This window comes from Harmonia axyridis, chromosome 1 (assembly GCF_914767665.1).
Source record: "Harmonia axyridis chromosome 1, icHarAxyr1.1, whole genome shotgun sequence".
Classification (NCBI taxonomy): domain Eukaryota; kingdom Metazoa; phylum Arthropoda; class Insecta; order Coleoptera; family Coccinellidae; genus Harmonia; species Harmonia axyridis.
Genome location: NC_059501.1, coordinates 64,631,065 through 64,657,294, shown reverse-complemented (window position 1 = coordinate 64,657,294; position 26,230 = coordinate 64,631,065). Strand labels below are relative to the sequence as shown.

Here is a 26,230-nt window from a genome sequence, read left to right as displayed (position 1 = left end):
GTGGAATGAATCCAAGGTTGTAACCGTCCTAAACCAAACAAATATTGTTGGGGTTTCTTCTGATTGGAGTCTCCAGGGCCCCCGCAACCGCGCGTGCAACGCGTGCACCGCACGCGGGCGCCACTCTAAAAGGGCGCCAAAACCTCTTATAGACCGCATGAAGAACCGAGGGACCAAAGGTTTTGATATTGTACAAGAACTTTATACAGGGTGGCCATTTGAAAACGAAACAGACGAGATAACAGACGAAATAAAGTTTTTCGATAGAAATGCTCGGACAGGTCGATTTCTGTTTCGAGGGGGACAACTTAAGATGTAGGTTACGGACGCATAGCGCTTCAACCCTTGCTACTACAACCCTCACCCCCAAATTTTGAATAGGGAAGATGGGGTGAGTGAAAGGTATTTTTATACTGATTTCAGAACAGTAATTGTTTTTTCATTTTATGCATTAGTTCTCGAAATATTCTTAACTAAGTATTTGAAAATGAAGTAGTGTTTTCATGGCACTCGTAGTGTTTTGTGAAAAATCGACATTTTGAGCTTCAAAACAACCATGACTGTGGCTTCCTTCCTAACTAACTAACGCATGAATATTTCGAGAACTAATGCATAAAATGAAAAAACAATTACTGTGCTGAAATCAGTATAGAAATACCTTTAAATTGAGGTATCACTCACCCCATCTTCCCTATTCAAAAATTGGGGGTGGGGGTTGTAGCAGCAAGGGTTGAAGCGCTATGCATCCGTAACTTACATCTTAAGTTGTCCCCCTCGAAACAGAAATCGACCTGTCCGAGCATTTCTATCGAAAAACTTTATTTCGTCTGTAATCTCGTCTGTTTCGTTTTCAAATGGCCACCCTGTATATATTTCTCTTCATCCGCAAGAAGATTGGAATGTTATAAGAAAGCATGATCCTCAGTTACATCTAAAACCCCTAAGTGATACTAGATGGTCAAGTAGAATTGATGCTAAAGTTTTATTTTATTCAAATATGTTATAGCCTTTTAGAAATAGCAGAACAGGAAACTAGACATAGACATTTCTCTTTTATTAAATATTCATTCTTTTGAATTTATTTGAAGTATAATAATTTCTTATGATGTTTCATTCCAGATTAATATTGTCAGCAAAATGATGCAAAGTGTAGCGATTGACATTGAAGTGTGCCAAAACTATTTGAAGAATTTAGTTGATCATTTCAAAAATTATAGGGATGATAATGTTCTCGTGTAAAAACTTGCGGAAGCTGGAAAACTAGCGGCTGCTCTTGAGATAGATCAAGGTTTTTCTCTATTATATACTGTAAGACGAAAGTATAAACCAAAATTGTTCGATAATGAACAGACGGATGAGGCACCTCAAGATCAAAAAATCGCTTTTAAAATGAATTTCTTTTTGAAAATAATTGATCAAACACTAAGTTCCTTAAATAGTAGGTTTACGATAACGTTTTTGTTTTATTTGTGATATTCTTAAATTAAATAATAAATATCTATTAAAATGATGTCATGCTCTTCAACAAAAGCTAACTGATCAGGAAAAAAAGAGGCTGACGTGAAAGAAAATGATTTATTCAACGAGATAAAAGCCCTAAGATTGTTTTCAGTATCTGAAGCGAAAATCCTCTTGAAATTCTACAATATATTTTCGAGAATAATCTTACTTCTTCTCTACCGAATCTTAGTATTGCCTCAAGAATCCTTCTCACTTTACCTGTGTCTGTTGCTTCTGGTAAGAGATCATTCACTAAATTAAAAATAATTGAAAACTTTTTGAAGTTTACCATGTCATAAGAAAGATTTTCTGGATTGGCAATCTTAGATATAGAGCAAGAGATACTCGATAAAATTGATTGATTGATTATATAAAAAATTTTGCAACAGCCAAATCTAGAAAAACATCCATTCAATTTCTGCATTGATCCTAATTAAATGTTTATGCCTTTATGAATAATTTATTGAAGAATACAGCTTAAGTTTTGAAACACATTAAAAATGTATTATGTTACAACTAACACCATAAAGTTCTTAAGGCAATGAAGGTTGCTGATAGATTTTCAACCATTCTACACTAAATTCTTAACAAAACAAAAAAAATTTCTATTATCAAGCAGTGCTTTTCTCCACCTCCCCCCTTTAAGGGGCGCCAAAATATGTTCCGCACGCGGGCGTTGATGTCCCTTGCGGGGGCCCTGGGAGTCTCTTTAATCTTATGGTGAGTATCAATGGCCATAAGGCCTAAGTTCAGCCAGGATCGGTAGCACAGAAAAAGAATCCCTTAGGTCTCGGCCAATTCTGGCTGAAGCTTTCTGGCACATTTTCATACCTATAAGATTAGAAAGACTTGAAAATGAAAAGTCTATTTTACATCTTATTTTTACTGGACTTTTGTACGACTTCAGATCAACACCCTTTATACGTTTATTGATAAAAAAAATTATTTTCAGTAATCCTTGAAATACTCACTTGTGAAGTAACACCAGAAAAGGAAGGGTAAGTAACATTTGAAGCTTTACTCATATTCACCTTTTTCATCTTTACCAATCTTTTTGAAGCGAATCCTTCTCCTTCTTCTCGTGAATTTGCGCTTTCGAACCATCGGTTTTTTCTTGACTACTACTTGACAATGGCAAAAGCTCTTGAAATGTGTATTTAGCGCCTTCTTCTTCTCATACTTTACACAAGTCAACACAGAGGAAACTTTGGGAGTTTCGAGACACTCAAATCCAGGAAGTACATCCACATCTCCAAAATTCGAAAAACTCGATGAAATTTTACAAGTTGGTCGAGAACTCAATGGCTCTGGGGAAAAAGTTTCGAGCTGAGAACAAATTTTTAACTGTGTAAAAAACTATGTACCTTTAGTAATTGAAATTATTGTATATCTACCTAGAATGATTAAATCTTCAAATGAAAATGAGGGTTCCACGGGCGTAGCCAGGTTTCAGTTTCGGAGGAGGTTTTACATATTATAAAAAAAACTTATGTTTTTCTCTTTAAATATATCAACTTTAAAAGAGCCAACCCATTCAGTCTATTTTCACTAGTTTTATTTTTCAAGTATGTTTTGAGAAAAAAAGCATTTTCAAAATCACTTTTTGAAATTTAGTTTATTTCTTTACATCGATTCCTATGAATATATTTAAGAAAAAAATACCGTCGTAGTATTTATACAACAGAGTACTCAAATTCAAATTTATGAGTAGAAAGTTTATATGCAAAAAACCGGTAAAAAATGATAGTTATCACCTTTTTTGCATTTTTTTTAATGTTTTATCATGAAATTTTGGTGGCAAACTTCAGATTCGACTTCTGTACCTCAGAAACAGAGATAATAAATCGAAGAAATTAAAACTAACCCATCAACTGAGTTTTAGCAGAGATAGATATAAGGTTTTTCGGACAAAAAACTTTATGGAAGAACACGTCAGAAGATTAAATTTTTTTTGTATTTTTTTTTAATGTTCCGTCACAGAATTTTGGTGCTAAACCTCAGATTCGGATTCAGAACCCAAAAAAATAAAGGGTGTTTTTTTAGAGCTATAGAAATTTAAATTGCCATAAAACAACGAAAGATTATTCGATTGATATGAATTTTATTTATCCGTAAGATAATCTTGTGGCATTACATTTTGAATATGATTTCTGGCATATGACCGACAAGGCTGGCTCGGATGTAGTCCGATCTGGACGTCCAATTTTCGATGACTTTTCCAACATTTGTGGCCGTATATCGGCAATAACACGGCGAATGTTGTCTTCCAAATGGTCAAGGATTTGTGGCTTATCCGCATGGCCCAATGACTTTACATAGCCCCACACAAAGTAGTCTAGCGGTGTTAAATCACAAGATCTTGGAGGCCAATTGGTCCAAAACGTGAAATTAGGCGGTCACCAAACGTGTCTTCCAATAAATCGATTGTGGCACGAGCTGTGTGACATGTTGCGCCGTCTTGTTGGAACCACAGCTCCTGGACATCATGGTTGTTCAATTCAGGAATGAAAAAGTTAGTAATCATGGCTCTATACCGATCACCATTGACTGTAACGTTCTGGCCATCATCGTTTTTGAAGAAGTACGGACCAATGATTCCACCAGCCCATAAAGCGCACCAAACAGTCAGTTTTTCTGGATGTAACGGTGTTTCGACATACACTTGAGGATTAGCTTCACTCCAAATGCGGCAGTTTTGTTAGTTGACGTAGCCATTCAACCAGAAGTGCGCTTCATCGCTAAAAAAAATAAAATGGACGTAGTGCGCGATACGTATTCCGCACAGAACCATTATTTTCGAAATGAAATTGCACTATTTTCAAGCGTTGTTCAGGCGCGAGTCTATTCATGATGAACTGCCATATCGAACTGAGAATAAATCACTTGACAGCTGTTAAATCGGTCGCCATCTTGAACAGTAATGCCAACTTAAAGTTATATACCTCGAAAAAAAACACCCGTTACATACGATCGAATAAATCAAACTAACCCATAACTTTCCTTTGAGGGGCACATGTGAGCACAAATTGACTGGAATACGTAGAGGTAATTTAATTCAAATTTCACATTACAAATTAATTGAACTGAGAGTGATAATTTCATTCACTTTTTACAAATTCCATTAAAAAATATTTTCGAGATTTTGAAAAACAAATAAGTTTTTTTGACATCTTTAACATTTCGGGGGGGGTTTGAACACTACAGTGCCCTGGTACCTATAGTAGAGTCACTTTATTGCCTCTGGCCAGTTGCCTTTAGAGCCTTTTCAAGAAACGACCATTTTGGTTTTCAGTCACAATGGAGCAGTGGTCGGTAGAGCATTGCGTGTTCACATACGATATGTAAGAAACGGTGATCCCTAGATCCATTATGACTTAATGAAGACTTGAAAGTAGCCATATGTACAGAGGTGGCGTTGATCACTGAGGAGCCACTGAGTCGAGTCTGAAGGAGTTTCTTGAACAGAATAGAAGATTCTCCGAGGGAAGAAGGACGTCACCTTCCTGATCCTGATATAATTTTTTCTTCGTAAAGTAAATGGCTTCATAAGCCATATATTAATATTAATTATTATTAATAATAATATTATCTCACAAACTAATGGTCCGACTGCTGTCAAATTGTGACACGTATCGTTTGAAGTTTGGTACTAACTAAAAATCATATGGATTTAATACTAGCACCACCATCTGTGCATCAGACAGGAACTTATATATCTCAATCTTTTGTTTATTCTATTATAAATAAATATTTAGAAGCATTTTGATAATAATGTTGAAAGTGTCCTGAATGGATTGAATTTGGACAGCCGAATTTTATTATTTAGTTTGGATTATTATCAATAAAATATACCATACCTATACATCACTCACTTATAGTTAAACTTATTGATTGAACTTATTAACTGATTGTGATTTCGTTATTAAAGCGAGCGAAGGAGTAGAATATGAATTGATTACTTGTATTTCATTATTGTATACGTTTTTACGTTTACGTTTTTTAGATAACTTTTTATTCTTCAATAGCATCATAAGTGAAGAAAAAGGAGTAAATATGAATTGATTTCTTGTATTTCATTATTGTATACGTTTTTACGCTTACGTTTTTCAGGTAACTTTTTATTCTTCATATCATTGTTCTAGCCCTAGCCCAAATTTCTGAAAACGACAACGTCGTTGTCGAAACTTTCAATGAAAGCTTATGAATATTATTATTATTATTAGTATAGAAGTTAAAACTTCAGTAAAATAATATGTTCGCTGTAAGCGCATATAATTTCTACTGTTTTTTAACTTAGGTATATGCTCGGTTGCTCTCATGCTGTTTTGAAACAAATCTTTTAAGTTGCTATCATTTGTGTTTCAATCATTTAAGGAATATATTAACCCAGTTGCAGATACGTTCATTGAAATTCAATGCCGTATTCAAATTATTATCCTTCATTAAACAGTGCCTCAATAAACCACAGTGACAACAAGCGTGGTCTCGTTTTTGATTAGCTGAGCCTAAATATTTTGGTTTTTTTGTTTACATTCTCCATTTACCTGATTTTTGGGATTTATTCAAAATGTAAGGCTCATTTTATTCAGTCAAAGAAATTTGTTCTATATACAACCAAATGATATCAGGCCCAATAATTTTCATTTTGACGTGTGTCAGTTCATTTCAATCAATTGTATTCTTAAGTTCTATGGTTCTATGTCCCCATTCGCCATTTTCAGGGTCAATTTGAACGAATTGTCACCACTTTGTCCAATTAATAGCGTATTCGACTGGCTGAACCAGTGCGATTTAATTCTAATTTTTGTAGAACTAAATGACATAATTAGTTTGAATTAATTCGCACATAAGTCACTATACGCTAATGTACAGTGACTTTATTACCGCTTTGGCGACAACTCGTGTCTCATTTTCTATTGGTTGGCGCCATGTTTCGTCGGAGTTGCGCAGATTGCAGATTTATTTGTTGGATATTGCAGATTTAGTTTGTTTATGTTTATTTGTCAAAACGTGTTCAGCAGTTGAGTTGTCAAGTTTGTGGAAATTACCAGCTTCGATTATCGATTATAATGAGACGTTTTGTTGTCTACAGATTAAGAATGAAGTCGAAAAACAAGAGTTATGGCCAGTAAGCCCATGGCTGGTCATTCCAGGTGAATTTATCATTGGAAAATAATAATCTTTACTTGTGCATGTAGTTGTTGAGTTTTTTCTTGATAATAATTTCAGTTAGAACTTGAAGATATCTAATATTTTTGATCTGTATCTTCGGAAAAATAGATAGCACGATTCAGTTCATTTCAGACGTGATACATTGGATCGAAGATCGAATTCAAAATAATAAGACGTTTTGTTGCCTACAGATTACGAAAAAGGTCGAAAAAGACTATAGAGAGTTATGACCATTAAGGCCATGGCTGATCATTCAAGGTGAATTTATTATTGGAAAATAATAATTTTTACATTTGTATGTACCTAGTTCTTGAGTCTTTTCTTAATAATAATTTAAGTTAGAAGTTAAAGATAACCAATATTTTCGATCCGTATCTTTCGAAAAATAGATAGCACGATTCAGTTCATTTGCAATGTCGTACCTTGGATCGAATTCATGAAACATTCAAAATAATAAGACGTTTTGTTGCCTACAGATTACGAAAAAGGTCGAAAAAGACTATAGAGAGTTATGACCATTAAGGCCATGGCTGATCATTCAAGGTGAATTTATTATTGGAAAATAATAATTTTTACATTTGTATGTACCTAGTTCTTGAGTTTTTTCTTAATAATAATTTAAGTTAGAAGTTAAAGATAACCAATATTTTCGATCCGTATCTTTCGAAAAATAGATAGCACGATTCAGTTCATTTGCAATGTCGTACCTTGGATCGAATTCATGAAACATAATAATAATATACAGAGAGGGCCATTGAAAACGAAACAGCGGCTCTATAAGTCGGCAGAACCGAGTTATATAAAAACGCTCGGACACGTCAACAACATTTTCGAGGGGGACATCGTTCGCGATGAAATTCACCCGAAATACATTCCATCCCTCGAAGCTGTGACCGCCACCCCTCAATTTTTAAATGGCACCATATGGCAAGTGATACGTCATTTGAAAGGTAGTTTCCTTCTTAATATCAAACAACAAAAATAAATTAATTCTATCGATTCGTTTTCGAGATATAGGAACTTGAAGTTGGGAAATAAGATAAACTTGTTGCTAGAAAATACGTTCTAGAATTACTGCAAAAATTTCGTCAAACTGGATCAGTAGCCAACAAGAAACGAGACCCAGAACGTGAATTTCCGGTGAGAAATGAACCTGTTGAAGTTGCACTTTTAGGACAAGTTCATGCAGACCCAACATTGAGCACAAGGAAATTTGCTAGTGCTACCAATATCAGTAGAACCAGTATCCGCCGAATCCTGAAACATCATAAATTCTACCCCTACAAAATACATTTGGTACACCAATTGAATGAAGATGATTTTGATAGGCGACAGAAATTTTGTGAATGAGAATTTCCTTTTCAACATCTGCTTTTCTGATGAGTCTACATTCTTTTTGAATTCGACTGTGAATCGTCATAATTGTCGTTATTGGTCAGATGCTAATACACATGCTTTCCACGAAGTCCATACTCAATCTCCCCAAAACCTCAATGTCTGGGCCGGTATTTTTGGGGACCGTTTGATTGGACCAGTATTTCTCGACGGTAACCTGACAGGAGAAACTTATTTGGAATTATTGAATCAATTTGTTTATCCACAATTAGTAGACATCATTGAAAATGACGACCATGAAGACCACTTGAAATTTCAACAAGACGGGGCATCTCCACATTATGCACAGCCTGTTAGGGCGTTTTTAGATAGAATGTTTCCTGGAAGTTGGATTGGAAGAAGAGGCGCTATAGAGTGGCCAGCCAGATCTCCAGATTCAACCCCACTCGACTTTTTCCTGTGGGGTCACTTGAAAAACAAAATCTATGCAACCGAACCAGAATTTCTGGAAGATTTACGACGTAGAATTATTGAAGAATGCCGTCGAATAACGCCGGAAATGCTACGAAATGTGAGGTCTCATTTTGAACAGAACTTGTACTATTGTATGGAAATGGGTGGTAGACAGTTTGGACATTTAATCCATTGACAATGATAATTATCTTTAAACAGTTGCAATGTTAGATCTTATTTTTATTGATTGAGTGAATAAAAAGTCATTTCCCATCTTCAAGTTCCTAGATCTCGAAAACCAAGCGATAAAATTAATTTATTTTTGTTGTTTGATATTTAGAAGGAAACTACCTTTCAAATGAGGTATCACTTGCCATATGATGCCATTTAAAAATTTAGGGGTGGCGGTCACAGCTCCGAGGGATGGAATGTATTTCGTGTGAATTTCATCGCGAACGATGTCCCCCTCGAAAATGTTGTTGACGTATCCGAGCGTTTTTATATAACTCGGTACTGCCGACCTACAGAGCCGCTGTTTCGTTTTCAATGGCCCACTCTGTATTTATTGATCCCTTAAGACATACAAAATGCATAGGATAAGTCAATTGGAAAAAGAGAAAAATGAATTTTCTGAAACTTATTCTACATAATGTTACTTCCTAAAGAAATTGAGACCGATAATATGAAACATTGCCGTAAGTTACCGATATACAATTCAAAAATACCGCCAAAAACTTCTTGACGAAACATAGCGGACTTTTGACAGTTTTATGGCCAGTTGTCGCCACTGTGGTAATATAGTCACTGTACGCTAATGTGATTATATGCGCCCTCTATCTGTAGTTTACATTTGACAAATATATTATTTGAATTAATATCATTTAATACAATGCTACAAAATTCACGTATTGGTATTGGTTTTATTTTCAATAGCCTGCTATCTGGGCAGCTATCACTTTTGAAGCAAAAATAAAACACTTTTGGATCGTCGTGAAGCAGGCGCGGATCCAGGGGGGGGGGGGGGAACTGGGGGAACGTTCCCCCCCAAATGGCCCGGGTACCTCTTAAATTTTGCCGGCCCTCCTAGAATTTGACATACTAAGGCTCAAATAATTACAAGATCAGCATTATTTTCACCTTCAATAAATTTTGTGAAAACCCATATTGATGAACGCCAAAAAATGACGTCCCAAAATGGCGGAAGTGTCTAGGGTCCACATTTTCAGTATTTTGAGTATCTAAAAGTTCCCCCCCCAAAAGTGGGTCCTGGATCCGCGCCTGTCGTGAAGCACTTTCTCGGCCGGAAATAGTGCAAGTGGTGGAAAAATTTGAGCTGTTTGAGCATGATGTAAAAATCGAAACCGTGTGCGACGCTCAAGACCAACTGAGAAGAATGGAAGATATGGATGTGGACGACGTTTATTTCAAACAAGACGGGGCTTCATGTCACACAAGCAACGAAACATGCAAGGTTTTTTGGTCATATTATTTTCGAAGAAGTGATCACAATCGGCCTCCGAGATCTTGAGATTTAACGCCTTTAGACTTTTTTCCATATGAAAGATAAGATCTAAGTGAATGCTCCACAGTCAAGACCTTAAATATGAAGTTAGTGAAGTTATCGAGGAGATACACCCACAAATGTGCAAATTGTTCATGGAAAATTTCATGAAAATTCTATGGTGCGCACTTGTAGCCGTGGCGGTCAATTGGCTTATCGATTCCCATCGATTCATCTCAAAATATGCTCGTTTTTATATATCCAAAAAAAACTCCTTATCCGAGAACCTTTCACTTTGAGATCTATTATTATGTGAATCAATCATTTAATTGTTATGCAAAATGGATCAACGCCTTATTCAGTTAATGACAAGTCCTCTGTAACGATGATTTGAAATACTAATAAATTTGATCTTGAAGAAATTGATGTTCAGGATATTTTACTAAATGCAACATCAAATACAGGGTGTACATTTTTGAAACCTAACTTCAAGTGGAGATTATACAAGTGATTTGCAACAAAAAATGTCATATAACGCATGGGCGGAATGTTGGCGGTTATTCTTCAATTTAACATTTTTTGATTTCACGGAATTTATCACTTTTTTCCATTAAACCAATTATATCTTATTCATTTCTGCATCCTCATCGAATTCATAAACTCCGAAAGAGCATTAAATTTGCCTCATATGAGAAAGTATGAATGGCAAAAGAGTTTTACTGACGAGTATGGTGAAATGGTGGATACAAATATTCTGAAGAGAGCGAAATAAGTCGTATCTTTCCAATCGTTTATGAATGAAAAACTAGGCCGTTTCAAAAGTGTACACGCTGTATATAATTTTCTCAGGCTGAGTCTGCGATGCCAATTATTCACTAGAACTGAATATTTGTCGTTCTCCCTAACTTGATCCTTGATATTTTCATGGCGATCTATGAAAGCGTTAAAGAGTTGTAGCGGTTGAAAGTTTCTGATAAAATGCATAAAACACCTTTTATCTTATTGAAGAATATAGTTGAGATATGTATGATAATTTTCAACACTTATCCTCTCCAAATTGTCCTGCATTAACTCTTAAAGTACAGTGATTCATAAAACACCCTGTCTAGTGTTCAATTGTGATCAATTGTTTCAATGCTTTCTGAAATGACCAATTTTCGGATATTATTGGAAATGGGAAAGGGAGGAAAATCTGGGAAATGAATACAAAATGGAATGATAAGAATAAAGACTATTATGAATATAAATAAAATTTATAGAATTAAGACATAACAATTTTCTCTTGACTGAATGAGAAAAGTGAATGAATCTAAAGGAATACTTCAACTAATATTCCTTTGTCGGCGTTTGTCTGATCCAAGTCTTCAAAAACCCACCTGTATGTTCTGTTAGACGATCCAAACTTGTCTCGAATTTGGTCGTCGGTGTGCAATTCTGATAATTGAAATTTTCTATTTCTTCCTCTGGTTCATTACACTTGGTATTCGTGGTGGGATATGTTGGTCTGAGATCAAAGCAAATGCAGTTTTTTTTTTCTGCCGACTTAGTTTTGTCATCCGTTTGCTCTTCTTGTAACTTCATTTTTTCTAAACAAAGTAGACCTCTCATGGTTGCCGCTATATCTGTCCAAGATGCACTAGAGTTTTCATCTCCGTCAGTGGTCAAAGGAATATTGAGTTCTTTCATAAGTTCATGTATACGCAGAAGCATTCTATCCTGAAATGGTAATTTAATTGTAGTTGGTACCCAAGTTCAGAAATGAAGGTAAATTAGGTTAGCAATTCGATTATGACAAAAAAACGTCTACGAGTTTAGGATGGAATATCATTACCTAATATCTACCTTCATCTACCTATATAAAATGAAAGGGCATCATTCGACTGCATCAAATTTGCGTCTTGTTGAATGATTAGTTTGAAATCGAACATTATTCGATAAATATAATAAAAGGGCGAGTCTTTGACTTGTGAATATAACATTAACAGGAGATTCTTGAAGTCAAAAGGAACACTCTTTTCCTTTACCATTTTATCGGATTGGGCCTAGATAAAAAGATATGGCCATTTTAAATTTTCATAATGAGCTATGCCACCCCTGGAAACCTGCACACTAAAGTTTTTACAACCATAAGATTTACCATTTTGAACTCAGAAATGAGATACTATATTAGAAAAACGATCAGAATTTCATCCATTCTATTTGGGGAACGTAGTATTTTTAATACAATAATTCAACGTTATTTCGTTGGCGATGAATATTGAATATTCTTTTCTTGATTTCTATTTTATTTTCTATTATAATAACGAATTGAGCTCGCAATCACCCATATTATCTCTCATATTCATATCCAACCATTTTTTATTGTTCATTTCGTTTGTAACAACAATTAATTACCCATTAATTCACTTTTTCATAAACATTATATTATTATTATATAAATAAATAAATGGACGTTGCCAAGTTGAAAACATGAAACACTATGATGACAAAAAATTTCCTTCTGAATAACAAGCTAAATCTATGTATATGTACCATAGGAGAATAATCTATATTCTGTATTCACACTGCAAAGTTTTGATAAGGTTTTGATATGCATGTTATCATTATATCATGTTCATTAAATAAAAACCATAAGTACATAATTTCAAGAAATTTTAGATTATTGAGTACTACCTCCCAAATACACACATCGGAAAAGTCTAAGGATATTTCAGTATATCTCGCATGGTAAATCGCATATTGCTTTTATCTCAAGTTTTTTGCAGACTATCAATTGAAATCATCATGCGGAATGAATTTTGGTTGTATACATATGCTAGCCAAGAAAATATGGGAGATATGATAAAAATAAAAAAAATGAATGTCGCAGTTAAAATTTCTGTATTTGATTTTAATCATTTCATGCATTCGTTAGATCGATTTTGGGTTATAACATCGACAATATTTTTCTATCAACTTCTTTTTATTATGGAACGACATCATTTAACTTTGGAAGAGATGAATCGAGTGGTTGGTTTACTTGAAGGGGGCATGAGACAAGTCGATGCAGCTGAGCGAATGGGTGTTTCACAAAGTGTTATAAGTCGTTTGTGGAGGCGTTTCAGAACAACTGGAAATCCTGCCGAAAATCATCCAGGACGTGGACGTTGTACAACTGCTATTCAAGACAGATTTTTGGTTTTGACCGCCCGAAGGCAACCCACTATAACGGCTCCTGAGTTGGTTATGGAATTTCAACGGGCTCATAATTTGACCATTGGGCGAGATACTGTGAGGAATCGTCTTCATGAAGCCGATCTTCATTCCCGACGGCCCATTAGGTGTCCACCACTTTCCAGAGGAAATCGCGCTGCAAGATTGAATTGGTGTCGTGAGTTTCAAAATTGGGGTGTCAATGAGTGGTCCACAGTTTTATTCACAGATGAATCAAGATTCGGATATCATCCAGATTCTCGTCGAATAAGACTATGGAGACGATCTGGTAATTTAGAACGCTTGAGACACGTCCAGGAAGTACACCGTTATAGAGGTGGTACAATTATGGTGTGGGGAGGAATTTCCATTGGACGTAGAACAGAGCTCGTTTTTCCTGATGGTTTTCTAAGAGCTCAGCAATATTTGGAAAATATTCTACAACCAATTGTACAACCTTATGCAGAAGCTGTTGGTGAAAACTTCCATTTGATGCATGACAATGCTCGTCCCCATACCGCTCGTATTGTGACACAATGGTTGGATAATGAGGGAATTGATGTTTTGCCATGGCCAGCACAATCTCCGGACCTGAATCCGATAGAGCATGTATGGGACATGCTTCAAAGAAGGATTACGCCAAATATGGGAAACGTCCAAAATGTTTTAGAATTCAGGGAGCTTCTGACAGCTGAATGGACAAATTTAAATCAGGAAGACCTAAACAATCTGATTTTGTCTATGAATCGTAGGTGTAGAGCCGTAATTAATCAACGAGGAGGCCACACATTGTATTAAATGCCAAACTTGAATTGATTTTCGATAAAAAATTACTAAGAACAATTACTATGTTTTTCGCAATTTAGAGACTTCGATTTTTTTCAGTTTTTCACTTTTTCATTATAAAAATTTCGGTTTATTTGAAGTATATAAACAATTATTGAATACATCTATACATAATTTCCTCGAATTTTCTTTCATTTAACTCAAAACCAATCATTTCGAAGAATATCCTTAGACTTTTCCGATGTGTGTATCAGGAAACACTAATATTCAATCAATGGAAAACGAAATTTCTTCAAGTTAATCTCAATGTTCGATTGTTCTGAGAAGTTAAGGGAATATCGAACAGATGATTTAGGAGACGTGAAATATTATAAACCATAAACGTGCTCAACTGAATACTAATGAATAAATGATGAAATATATGATTTGAATTCTGGTTTCAGATCCTTCTGTTCAGTATCGACTTCATCAAACGCTCGAACATTCCATTTTTTTCTTCCATATGATTGAATAAAACAACAAGATGAGGATGAACCATTATTTTTAATTAGAATAGATGTTGCAGACATTCTCGATGCAAAGATGTTTATGAATAGTGAATTCGATAAAAAATTGTTTGTGAAATTCTTTGAAATTAAAAAAATTTGCCGCCCTCCATTATTTGCCGTCCCTCTAGAGCAGGCCCTTCGGTTTTTCTGCTCAGTTTCGACTTTATAAAAAACTTTTTGTTTACTTTTTCTGTAAGATTATCGAGTAAAGCAATCGGATGATGCGAATGGACCATTATTTCAAATGATAATTAATTTGATATAAAAAATGAAAAATCTTATAATATAATGAAATGTATGAAATAAAAAAACTTCTCATATTTCTCAAGAAGAGTGGGTTGAAAATGTTGAAATGGAATCGTTTCTCATATATTTTGCGTTTCATTATGATGAATCAGCATTCTGATTGGCGAATTGAAAGGAAAAATAATCAAGAAGCCGCCCCAGGTGGCAATAAAATTCATTTGGCAACGTTTATCAAACCGAACGCCCACAAGCCTGATAGTGCATGTGTTTTTTTTTTAGCGTCAATCACTCTTAAACAGCACTATAAGGGGATCACGCGACATCTGGATATTTATGAATATAATGTAGAATGCGGCACCTTTGATGGTTTTTGATGTTAATTAAATTTTTCGGTATTCATTCCTGTTGTTGCTGACCCAATTAAATCTCATTTGGTATTTTGAATTTCTACATCAACCTAAGTCGGGGACTTTCGGAGAAAAATGAGCTTTTTTGTGTTATTTCTAAGATACAATCGTTTTGTAGTTTTTGTCAACCCAAACTTTTTTTCCATGTAATTAGTTTGAATATTGAAAAAGAAACATGGGTGCCAAATATGGAGAAAATGTACATGGTGATTCGCTCGTTATGACCCCAGGAAGAAATGAATAAAATTCATAAAGCCCTCCGTATCTCGCTAATAAAGAGAGTCGGTGTCGATAGATGTAGATATTTTCAAAATTTATCAACAATAATATTGCTTGGAACTAAACTTAGAACCTTGGGCATAGGCCAAAAAATAATCAAATGTTTTCTCTTCAATGAAACTACAGGGTGTCCCATAAGTGGCACGTCACAGTGACACCGGAGGTAGGTCAGCTAAAGAGGGACCTAACCAGCCTAACATGACCCCAGTAAAAGTTGCATGGTTTTCGAGTTATTACCAAATTACGTTTTTTAGTGAATTTTCACCTTTTTTAACATTGTCAGGGTCAGAATTCTGCTGGAAAGCTCTCGAAGCTTATTTTTGTTGTTGTAATGGAATCTTAAATAGTTATTTAAGATGACATGAGTATGATTCTGTCAAAAGTTATGTGGATTACCGTAAATTAATGGATAAATCTTGATTTCAATTGCTAGCAAAACGAGAACTTCGACTTTGGACACCTGCTGTGAAAAAAAAATCCTTGAAACAAAACGAGCAAGTAACATAAAAAAATTGGGCATTTTAGACAGATTTAGAAATGGTACAATACACGAATCTTATGCCCATAAAACTAGGTATTTTCATCATTTTACCGATGCCCTACTTAACTAAGTTGAAACTAGGAACCCCGCATCAGGTAATTTTGCCGCTTGCTATGACATTACATTTGATACCGGGCTTTGTTATTATTTGTTGAAGTCACAATAGGGAAAAAGATGGATTAGGGGAAGCGAAAAGGAATATTATTGAAAAAAAAAGGTAAATTAATTAAAAACAGACTTAACTTTCGATTACTTATTTAATTCCCCGACAGGTGGATTGGGCGATTAGGACCCATACTGTGGCCACCGCGATCCCCGGATTTGAATCCACTGGATTTTTTTTATTGGGGATGTTTAAAGGACAAAGTGTATGCAAAACCAATAAGAAGCGAGGAAGAATTGCGTGAACGCGTATTCGACGCAGCCCGGACCATATCGGAAATTAGTTTAAGAAAATTGAATCGTAATTTTATAAAACGGTGTCATTTATGCATTAGAATCCGAGGGAAAGAGTTTGAACATTTACTGTAAGTTAGATTTAAGAATTAAATGAATAATCGAAAGTTAAGTCTGTTTTTAATTAATTTACCTTTTTTTTCAATAATATTCCTTTTTCGCTTCCCCTAATCCATCTTTTTCCCTATTGTGACTTTAACAAATAATAACAAAGCCCGGTATCAAATGTAATGTCATAGCAAGCGGCAAAATTACCTGATAGCGGAGTTCCTAGTTTCAACTTAGTTAAGTAGGGCATCGGTAAAATGATGAAAATACCTAGTTTTATGGGCATAAGATTCGTGTATTTCTAAATCTGTCTAAAATGCCCAATTTTTTTATGTTACTTGCTCGTTTTGTTTCAAGGATTTTTTTTTCACAGCAGGTGTCCAAAGTCGAAGTTCTCGTTTTGCTAGCAATTGAAATCAAGATTTATCCATTAATTTACGGAAATCCACATAACTTTTTGACAGAATCTACTCATGTCATCTTAAATAACTATTTAAGATTCCATTACAACAACAAAAATAAGCTTCGAGAGCTTTCCAGCAGAATTCTGACCCTGACAATGTTAAAAAAGGTGAAAATTCACTAAAAAACGTAATTTGGTAATAACTCGAAAACCATGCAACTTTTACTGGGGTCATGTTAGGCTGGTTAGGTCCCTTCTTAGCTGACCTACCTCCGGTGTCACTGTGACGTGCCACTTATGGGACACCCTGTATGACTGGGAACATTCTCATTAATATTTCATTGGATATTGAAGTTTCAAACTGAGAATGTGCAGAAGTGACATAAAATCTGGATGGAAAAATGTTAAATAGTTTAGTGTGTTACTTACCAATTCTAATCTATGGCTATTAGCTTTGACATGACTAGTAAATACTTTCTTCATTTCCTTATTGCTGTACAAATCATTTCTTATGATGTCTTCCGTGATCCTCAATAGAAATTGGAGGTATTCATGTTCTTCTAAACTATAAAAATAAATTTTAGAATGACAAACATTCTGTTTGGGTAGTGAATTCCGTATGAAAGTTTGAATCAGAGAAAAAAAGGGAATATAGGAAGAAAAAATATTTAATATTTCAATGAAAATAGATCCGATCGAGTCGAGATTTCGCATAATGATATAAAACAACTATTTTAAATGTTCTCATGACCACATGATAAAGTAATCTTAAAAAAAAAACAATATTTGAGAGATAATAAACCCAACCGAATTAAAATTCGGCTTGAATAAGGTAAATGCACTGGTTCTCGACCAGTTAACAGAAACATCGATTTCGAGCACGACTTTTTCACACATAAACTTATCAAATTTTAATGGTGTTGGTGTTCATCGATTCTTTGGAGAGTTTTAAATGATTTCTCATATAATTTTAAGCGTTCTTTCAGCATTTAACCTTTGAAATGTGAAAACATAGAAAATCTCAATAACCTTCGGTTCTCGACCACGCCGCAGAGTTCTCGACCATTTTTGTGTTAGATTTCGACCACTAATAATAGTGGCGGCTCCACTTAAAAATTGTATATAAAACTTCAGAGCGAGATGAGTGATTAGTACTTACTTTCGTACCGTACCATCGACATCACTACCCATCCCTCAGATGGGTTTCAGATGAAGTAATTAAGTAAGAAACACTCGGAACGTAAAAAAAAATTATTTTGCAAATGTTTCCACTTTCTATAAATATTTCGAAATAGGAACTCATACAACATTTTTTGGTTATTTTGCTCTTAATATCTATTTAGAAACTAATGAGTAAATAAAATACAAAACACCGACCACCAGTGGTCGAGAATTAAGTACAATCAAATTGGTTCTCGACCGCGAATAAATAAAGGGTAGAAATAAGTGTTTCAACGTTAATTCAGTGGTCGCAAACTAATATTCAGAAAGTTGATATATAAATGAATCAGGGTATCGAAAAAAAAAACGAAAATGATCCAACAGAAATATACGGTTGAAATAAACAATTATTGAAGTAACATATTGGTTCTCAACCACTTTGGTCGAGAAATAAAAGATACAAATTTTCCAATACCAGTTCGCGACCGCCGAATATTGAACAAAAAAATATACATTTATTTGCTTCTTGATTGAAATACACTCAAAAATATGTCTTATAGTTCATATGGAACAAAATATACACACATAATTCATTTAAAATAAGAAATAATCACTGTTTTCTGGTCATATATCACAAAGCACTTTTCTAAGAGAGGAAGAGCAATAACCCTTCTCTATGATAGACGATTATAAACTAATTATTAGCGCGAAAACTTTGAACTATACCACTACTATGCAAACTATCTTGGAAGGGTAGAATGGTCGAGAAAACGTACTGCGAAAATATTTTGCACTACATGATATATTTTTATTATTATTTTATCTCAAATCACGGAATGGTCGAGAACCAGTGCCGGTCGGCTAACCAGTGCATTTACCCTATCTAGGTTTCAAGCTTTGTGCGAAATTGTGGAACCTCAAAAAATTTAAGCAGAATATAGAAAAAATATCTAATATTTCCATTGAAGCAGATTCTAACGAGTTGAAATTTTGCGTTTATCTATGTTGATCGCGCCACCAACAACACCAAAAAAAATTCAATCAAAATATCGAAAGAAAAATGTTGAATATTTCAATAACAACAGATCGGACTACGTTGAAGTTTAATTTGCTTATACAAAATAGTCACTCGAATGTTCGTGTCTAATTTCAGGAGGATCTTATCATCAGAGATATTGTCCAATAGGCTCATGAATGAACGAGCGCTTAAAAGCTTCTGATAGTTCTTTTCTGGAATTTTCCTCTCCAAAATAAGAATACAAGTGATACTTCATACTGAGGAATATTCTGTTCTGTATCATGATACTACCATACTTTTTATATTCAGTACACAGGGGAACAGCTGTTTTGGTGTCGAGGATTTTTGAGCTGATTCTATATCAATTTGGTGTCTTGAATTCAAATAATGTATTCATTTTTACCTAGGAGCTCAAATATTTAAGATTTAAAATTTAAGAGAAATAGTTGAATTATTTTAACTCAAATCCCTGAGTGTCTTAAACAGAAGTAGATACGAAATTTTTATTTTAGTTATACAAAATACAATATTACGACGTACTTACAAACAAAAAAAAAAACATTGAAGAAATCAAATAGCCACTCAACACTTCGAAAGCTCTTTTTCCGAGCCATTCTTGAATGTTTTTCAAACAGTCCTTTTTTAAACTCCAGCGGTAATCTGCCATCATGTAGAGTGCATCCCATTTTGGGTGAGACAGCCAGGTTTCTCGCTTGTTATTTAAGATAGAGCCTTGCGGTTTTCACGTTCCTGTCCTACTTTTTTGTGAAACTCAAGTTGGTCTAATCAGATTTTCAATAACTGTTTCCGTTCAAGAGATACAGGGTGATTTTGGAAATTGATACTTTTCGGACCCCTCCTTTATCTCCGAAATTATTGAAAATAATGCTGAGCTGAAAATTACTTCTGAATCAGAATTCTGCGTAGAATCCAGTGGCGTACTCAATTTCTTTTTCGGGGTATATCTCTATAAGTTATTATAGTTAATAACTTGGTGAAATCTTTCACCTTGTTCCTCAGTCTTGTCTCTTAAATTTTCTGGAAGACGGTCTAAGTGGCTTTGTACATAGTGTATTTTAATACTCAATTGCACCCTGAGTATTTGTAACTATTGAAATCTTGTTAACCATTTCAACATAGTTTTGAGCTTTATGTTTGCCTAGAAAATTTTCTACAACTGCAATAAATTATGTCCAAGCTTCGTTCAACTCGATTTGTTGAATTTATGAAGGCAGGATCCTTAATTAATTGTCTTATTTGTGGGCCGTCAACTATCCCTGCTTTGAGTTTTTCTGTTCCCAACTGATGCATTTTTACCGCTATATATGCAAAACATGACCTTTTCTTATCAAGAACCTTTACGAATTGCTTCATTAAGCCCAAGTTTATATGTAACGGAGGAAGTTTGATTTTTTCTCTTTCAACCAAAAAGTCGTTAATGGCATTTTTTCCAACGTCCATGTTTTCTCTCTGAGGCCAATCTTTTCTAACCCAGTGGTATGTTTTGTTGAAATTGAATCATGTATCTAAAAATTTAGGTTTATACCGTGTTCAATACACGCTTACTTTTCTATGATCTCTCTCAACCACTGTTCTGTGTCTACCAATAAAGCTCTCTCTTCTAAGTGTTGTGCTTCTCAACAGGTGAACTAGTGTTCACCTTCCAAGAAATACAATAGTATAAAATATTCACATGTTTTGTCCCTTCTATCCCAGGGGCACAAGAAACACGGATATTTCGTGTAACCATTTTGCTGCCCAAGAAGAAAGTTTACATATTTTTAAGTCTACGCAAATCTTTAATTTATCTTCTGCAAAACCAGAGCTGAGTGCGAGATAGGGCGTATGCCGTGTCTACATTGAGATGTATCTAAAAATGTAGAACTGATAGAGAAAAACGGATTGCATGTACAGATTTAGCGTCCCAAATATCCTTAAAATCAGCTCTAAAATCCCAGACATCAAAAAAAAATTATTGTTGTTGTCCTGTTTTATTTTATATCATAACCACATCACACTGAGAAGGAATCAAATGATTAATCTAGATCTTCGATTGCGATGTAAAATTTACAATGCTTACGAGTATATCTATGTTTCTACAAGGACGGTCCTAGCCTTAAATTTTTCTGTTATGGGCTTCAAGTTTTTTTATGGGATCATTTCGTGCTTGAAATAATTACGTCTGCTTGAAACGCATATTAAATGTTAGGTGGTTTCAATTTGGGGGGGTCATGATACCCTTGACCCCCCCCTGGAACCGCCATTGGGTTTCTACAATACTAACCTCGTGTCCGCATATTTGGCAGGTGTAACTTTCTTAGGTGTGGTACAATTTGACGTTTCGTTTGTCTCATAATGTGCAACTGAGTGTGGTTGCTGAGATTTTCCTTGAGAAGTCTGAAAATTAGAATTCAAATTTTTTATTTCCGACTATTATACATAATACTTAAAGTAAGGATTACTCTTATGGTTTTTACAATTTGATGCCGTATATTATTCTCTGATAGTACGAAGTATTAACACAAATGAAGAAGAATTTAAAATCTTTTTTCCTTTTCTTTCTCCAATCGCAGAATTTCTCATATCATTGATATTGTAGAAACAAAATGAGCTTACTGATGTTATAGCATATGTATTAAGTAATTGAATTTGTGTGTATTAAGTTGGATGCAGTTCCATCAACCTTGATACAAGAAACATCGAAATGTATTCATAATAAAATGATGCCACTTTTAATCAATATCGTTATCAAAACAACTGTAACTGGAAGTTTAATAAAAAATAACCTCTAACATTCTGTGTCGAGTCTAAATCAATAGATCGCCAGGTCCACAGGGAACGTTCAATAATATTAATCAAGTTTTTATTTTTTCACTAAATAAATATGTCCTCCGTAAAAAATATGAATTTTCAAAGCGATTGTGAGAATGAGTTCGACAAGCAACTCTCTGCAAAAAAAGTGCAAATAACCTCTAAAGCAGCAGAAATCAGAGAGCTGAAATGACAATCAAGCAGCTAAACAGATATATGTCTGCACTGGCCACTGGTTGAAATTGAAGTTGAGGAATAATAAATCCTTCAAGAATTAGCAGATTCTTCATGGGGTGCTGATGCCAGGACTTTTCGTACGGCAACCTTAGCCTTAGTTTTTTCTGCTGCAGAATACTGTTGTTCTGTTTGGTTCAATAGTGCTAATGTTCATAAAATTGATGCACAGCTTAACACTTCTATGAGAATTATTAATGGAACTATTAGATCTACACCTTTAGATTGGTCACCAGTGATGTCACATACCATACAGCGATTATTATATAGCGTCATTGGATCGTTTAATCGATGAAATCGTTAAAAAATGGTCCCATTTGAAGAAAAAAAAGGTGCTGTTTCATCAAGACAATGCGCAGTGTCACAAATCAATGAATACAATGGCAAAATTGTATGAATTGGGCCTCGAATTGCTTCTACATCCACCGTATTCGACAGATCTGGTCCCCAGCATTTTTTCCTGTTCTCAGACTTCAAAAGAATGCTCGCTGGAAAGAAATTTAGCGCCAGTGAAGAAGTTATCGCCGAAACTGAGCTCTATTTTGAAGCGAAAGCAAATCGTACTACAAAAATGGTATCGAAAAGTTGGAAGATCGCTATAATCGCTGTATCGCCCTCGAAGGCAACTACCTATGTTGAATAATAAAATCGAATTTTGTCAAAAAAAAAATGTGTTTTACTATGGTAGATCGGGGACTTTTCAATTGGCCTTATTAGGTCTGGTGATGAATACTATAATCTCCTGGTCGTTTGCGTTTATTTAAAATTCATCTAAGCAAAGTTTCCAGTGTATCAGGTGTCTCAAATTCATTTAGTGAGGGATCTCAGAATCCGTTTATTCTAGAAAAAAAGGATACATTTTCGTTTTCGTTTCGTTCAACTGTTTTCAAGTTGAAATAAAAAAATTGAAACTGGTATGAAATGACAAGTTCTCATAACTTCATCATTACTGATGCTATAAACATGAAACAGAAACATTCTTCGGGAATTTTTTTCAGTAGAATCCGTTGGTGTTGTCATCAATTTTTTTTGCAAGTAGTTTTTAAGTTATAATACAAACTTTGGTTTTTAAACGTAAACTATCAAATTTTTCTAATTTAAAAAATGCCTTTCTATTTTAAACTCACCACTTTGTCCATGGGCATATTTCTGTCAGTACTTGGGTAGGAAGTTCTGGCACTAGAACCAGGGATCACTAAATTGTAGGAAAAATGGCAATTATTTTTCGAGACTCCATCACTAGTTTTCGATTTATTTGTCACATTAGAATATCCGGTAGATAGATAATTGGACGATGAGGAAATATTGCCAGATGCTCTTGAAAATTTATCTGCCTGAAAATTTCAAATATGAAATAAAAGTTCACTTCATCTTCGTGATGAGTCTATATTGTTACAAAGACATGCGGAAAGTCATAGAATTCATTCAAATAGGTATCGCAGAATATAACTGAATTAACTGTTTTAATTTTCATCAATAAATTTTTTTTTTTTTGAACTGACGTAAAATATGAAGAATTGTCTTGAATAATCCACCTCTAGAAGATCGAAACTGGAAACTCCGAATAGGGTCTTCAGCTCCCTTGAGACGCTGTAGTAGGCGTTTCCAGTTTCGCACTCCGTTCACGTTTTCATTGGTCTGATGGTTTAGGGTTTAGAGATCAGGATCGGCTTTAGGGGTGAAACATTGCGGGGCGGCAATTCGGCCCAGTTTGCTGGCCACCTTTTATATTTCAATTCTCAAGCATAAGGTTGTTCCGCTCGGCTGTGTTTTTCAACATCTGCAATAAAAATCTCCAAACCGTCTTACTAAGCCGTCTGTACACCAATATAATCAGAAAACCTCATTACTTTCAAATTTGTCAAAAAAATCTGATCTACTGCTAATATCATTGCAAACAAAATAATTTATCTGAAGTTATACTGCCAGTAAGCCGGTCGTACATTTCATACCATTGGTATTTTGAAGCCCCCGATTTGATTTTCCGGATATTATGGAAGATAGATCCAGTGCCGTACCGTATGATGGGAAATTGAGAATGAAATGGATTAATAAAGGATTCGATTAAAATGTGCAATTTCCGGAATTTATTTGGTGATGCACTTCCTCATCTGCCTCATAGGACAAGCCACCAATGATATTAATAATAATAATAATAATTTATTAATCCTCTGAGACAAATAAATGTTTAGGATAAGTCATACAGATGAAAAAAATTAATCAACTAATCACTTTACCATCATTGAGGTAATCATTCACTGTATAATAACATCTATTCAATAATAACTTTTTAACAATTTTCTTAAATTTACTAAAAACAAGAAATCTAATATTGTGAGGAAAATGGTTATACAGTTTAACACATTGATACAAAGGAGACATTTCCAACTTTGTTGATCTGTGCTTCTATCACTTCTGGTTCCGTAGTTATGAAAACTAGACAACTGTATGAATTTTTTCGCATTTTCTGTCACATATAGTAGACATAATAGGTGATAATATTGTTTTCTACAAATATGGGTCTACAGGACGAACGTGGAGGTATGCTGAATATCATACGTAAAATACGTTTTTGTATTATGAAAGCCCTTCCAACATCCGAAGAGTTTCCCCGCAGTAGAATATTATACTACAGGTGGCTATATACCATGCTGTAATAGATATTTATTAGCGATTCTAAAGGAAGTAAGGTTTTCACCCTATTAATGCAAAATAAGAACTGTTTCGTTTTTTGCAAACGGAATCAATGTGCAAATCCCATTTTAAATTATTATCAAGGTGAATGCCAAGAAATTTATTACCACTCTTAGATAGAATAGCACTATCCCAGTTCACAAAGCTCTGTAGTAAAAGCTCACAGAGCCTGAAGTTCTTCGAATGTTGGGGCCGAAACTACTACCGAACCACCATCAGCGAATAGACTCAATAAAAACTCTCTTATTGAAGACGAAAAGCGTCTACACGTCAGCAAATCCAGGAAAATTACTCTTAAATTCACAGGGAGATCATTGATGAAGAGCAAAAATAAAAGAAGCCCAAGGACGGATCCTTGTGGCACTCCCACAGATAGGCAGCCTTCAACTTTTACAGAAGTAGGTCTACCCTCGAGATAGCTTCGGAGCCAATCCAAAAATACACCTCGAAAACCCAATTTGTAACACTTGTCAACTAGAAACTGAAATGAATGACTATCGAATGCTCGCAAGAGGTCAAAAAATGACCCTGCTACATGCAAGCCATTGTCAAGGCATTCATACACATAAGAAAAAAAGGAAACTGCTGCTAAATAGCAGCAGTTTCTGATCACTCAACGGAAATCCGTCGAGTGATCAGATCTAAAACCATGTTGGGCATCATCGAGTTAATTGAACTAAATAAGAAAGGTAATGAGTATATGGATAACAACACTCACCAAACGATGTGGGGAATCTTCGGGGTGCCGTCTTGTCTTCGGACGAGGAAGTCTTTTATTTTTTGGTGGTGGATTATGGTCTCCAGGTGTCACCATATCCGTCAGCTGACCATAACAGCAATTATGCTTCTTAATTCCATAACTGTGCATCGGAAAATGGGCCATTTCGACATGTTGGAAACTGAATTCAATAATTCCATTGAATATCATTATTCTATTATTTACAAGAAAGAGGTTTCGAAGGATTCACAGAATGTAACAAATTATAAAGAACATTTTGTTAACAAAAAAAAAGGGAAACATGTGATGACGGTACTTGAAACTTAACATATATGATATACAGAGTGAGTCAATAATGTTCGATCGGTCGATAACTCTTGTTAATTTTGGGCTAGGAGAATGATTCAAATTTTGACTGAATCGACAGCTTGAATTATTTTTGACTCTACAGGCTGGTCCGAAAGTTGTGAAACACGATACCACCTTGTTTTTAATGGGAATGTCCATTTTTTGATATCATACTCTTTATCTCTATAAAATTCTGATTTAGAAATATCTACCCCACATTTATCTGTGGTACTATTTGTTGTAGGCCGCTTTTTTCGAAAAATTGCATTTAATTTTATATAAATCTTGTCACTTCGTTACAGTACCTGTAATTATCGAATTTCGAGCATAAAATGATTTTCAAAGATTAAATTTTACTCATTAATAAAAAAAAATTTAA

At 34.7% G+C, this 26,230-nt stretch overlaps 1 protein-coding gene across 4 annotated transcripts in view; it reads right to left on the bottom strand.

Moving 5' to 3' along the window:
- LOC123671110 overlaps positions 1 to 26,230 on the bottom strand; it is a 65,629-nt gene that overhangs the window by 25,288 nt on the left and 14,111 nt on the right. For all 4 annotated transcript variants that reach the window (XM_045604795.1, XM_045604796.1, XM_045604794.1 and 1 more), the window contains 6 exons: positions 25,504 to 25,684; positions 23,219 to 23,425; positions 21,331 to 21,443; positions 17,297 to 17,432; positions 11,338 to 11,677; positions 2,532 to 2,807 (listed from right to left, as the gene is read on the bottom strand). In XM_045604795.1, coding sequence (XP_045460751.1) covers positions 2,532 to 2,807; positions 11,338 to 11,677; positions 17,297 to 17,432; positions 21,331 to 21,443; positions 23,219 to 23,425; positions 25,504 to 25,684 — 1,253 coding nt within the window. The remainder of the gene's footprint in view (positions 1 to 2,531; positions 2,808 to 11,337; positions 11,678 to 17,296; positions 17,433 to 21,330; positions 21,444 to 23,218; positions 23,426 to 25,503; positions 25,685 to 26,230) is intronic.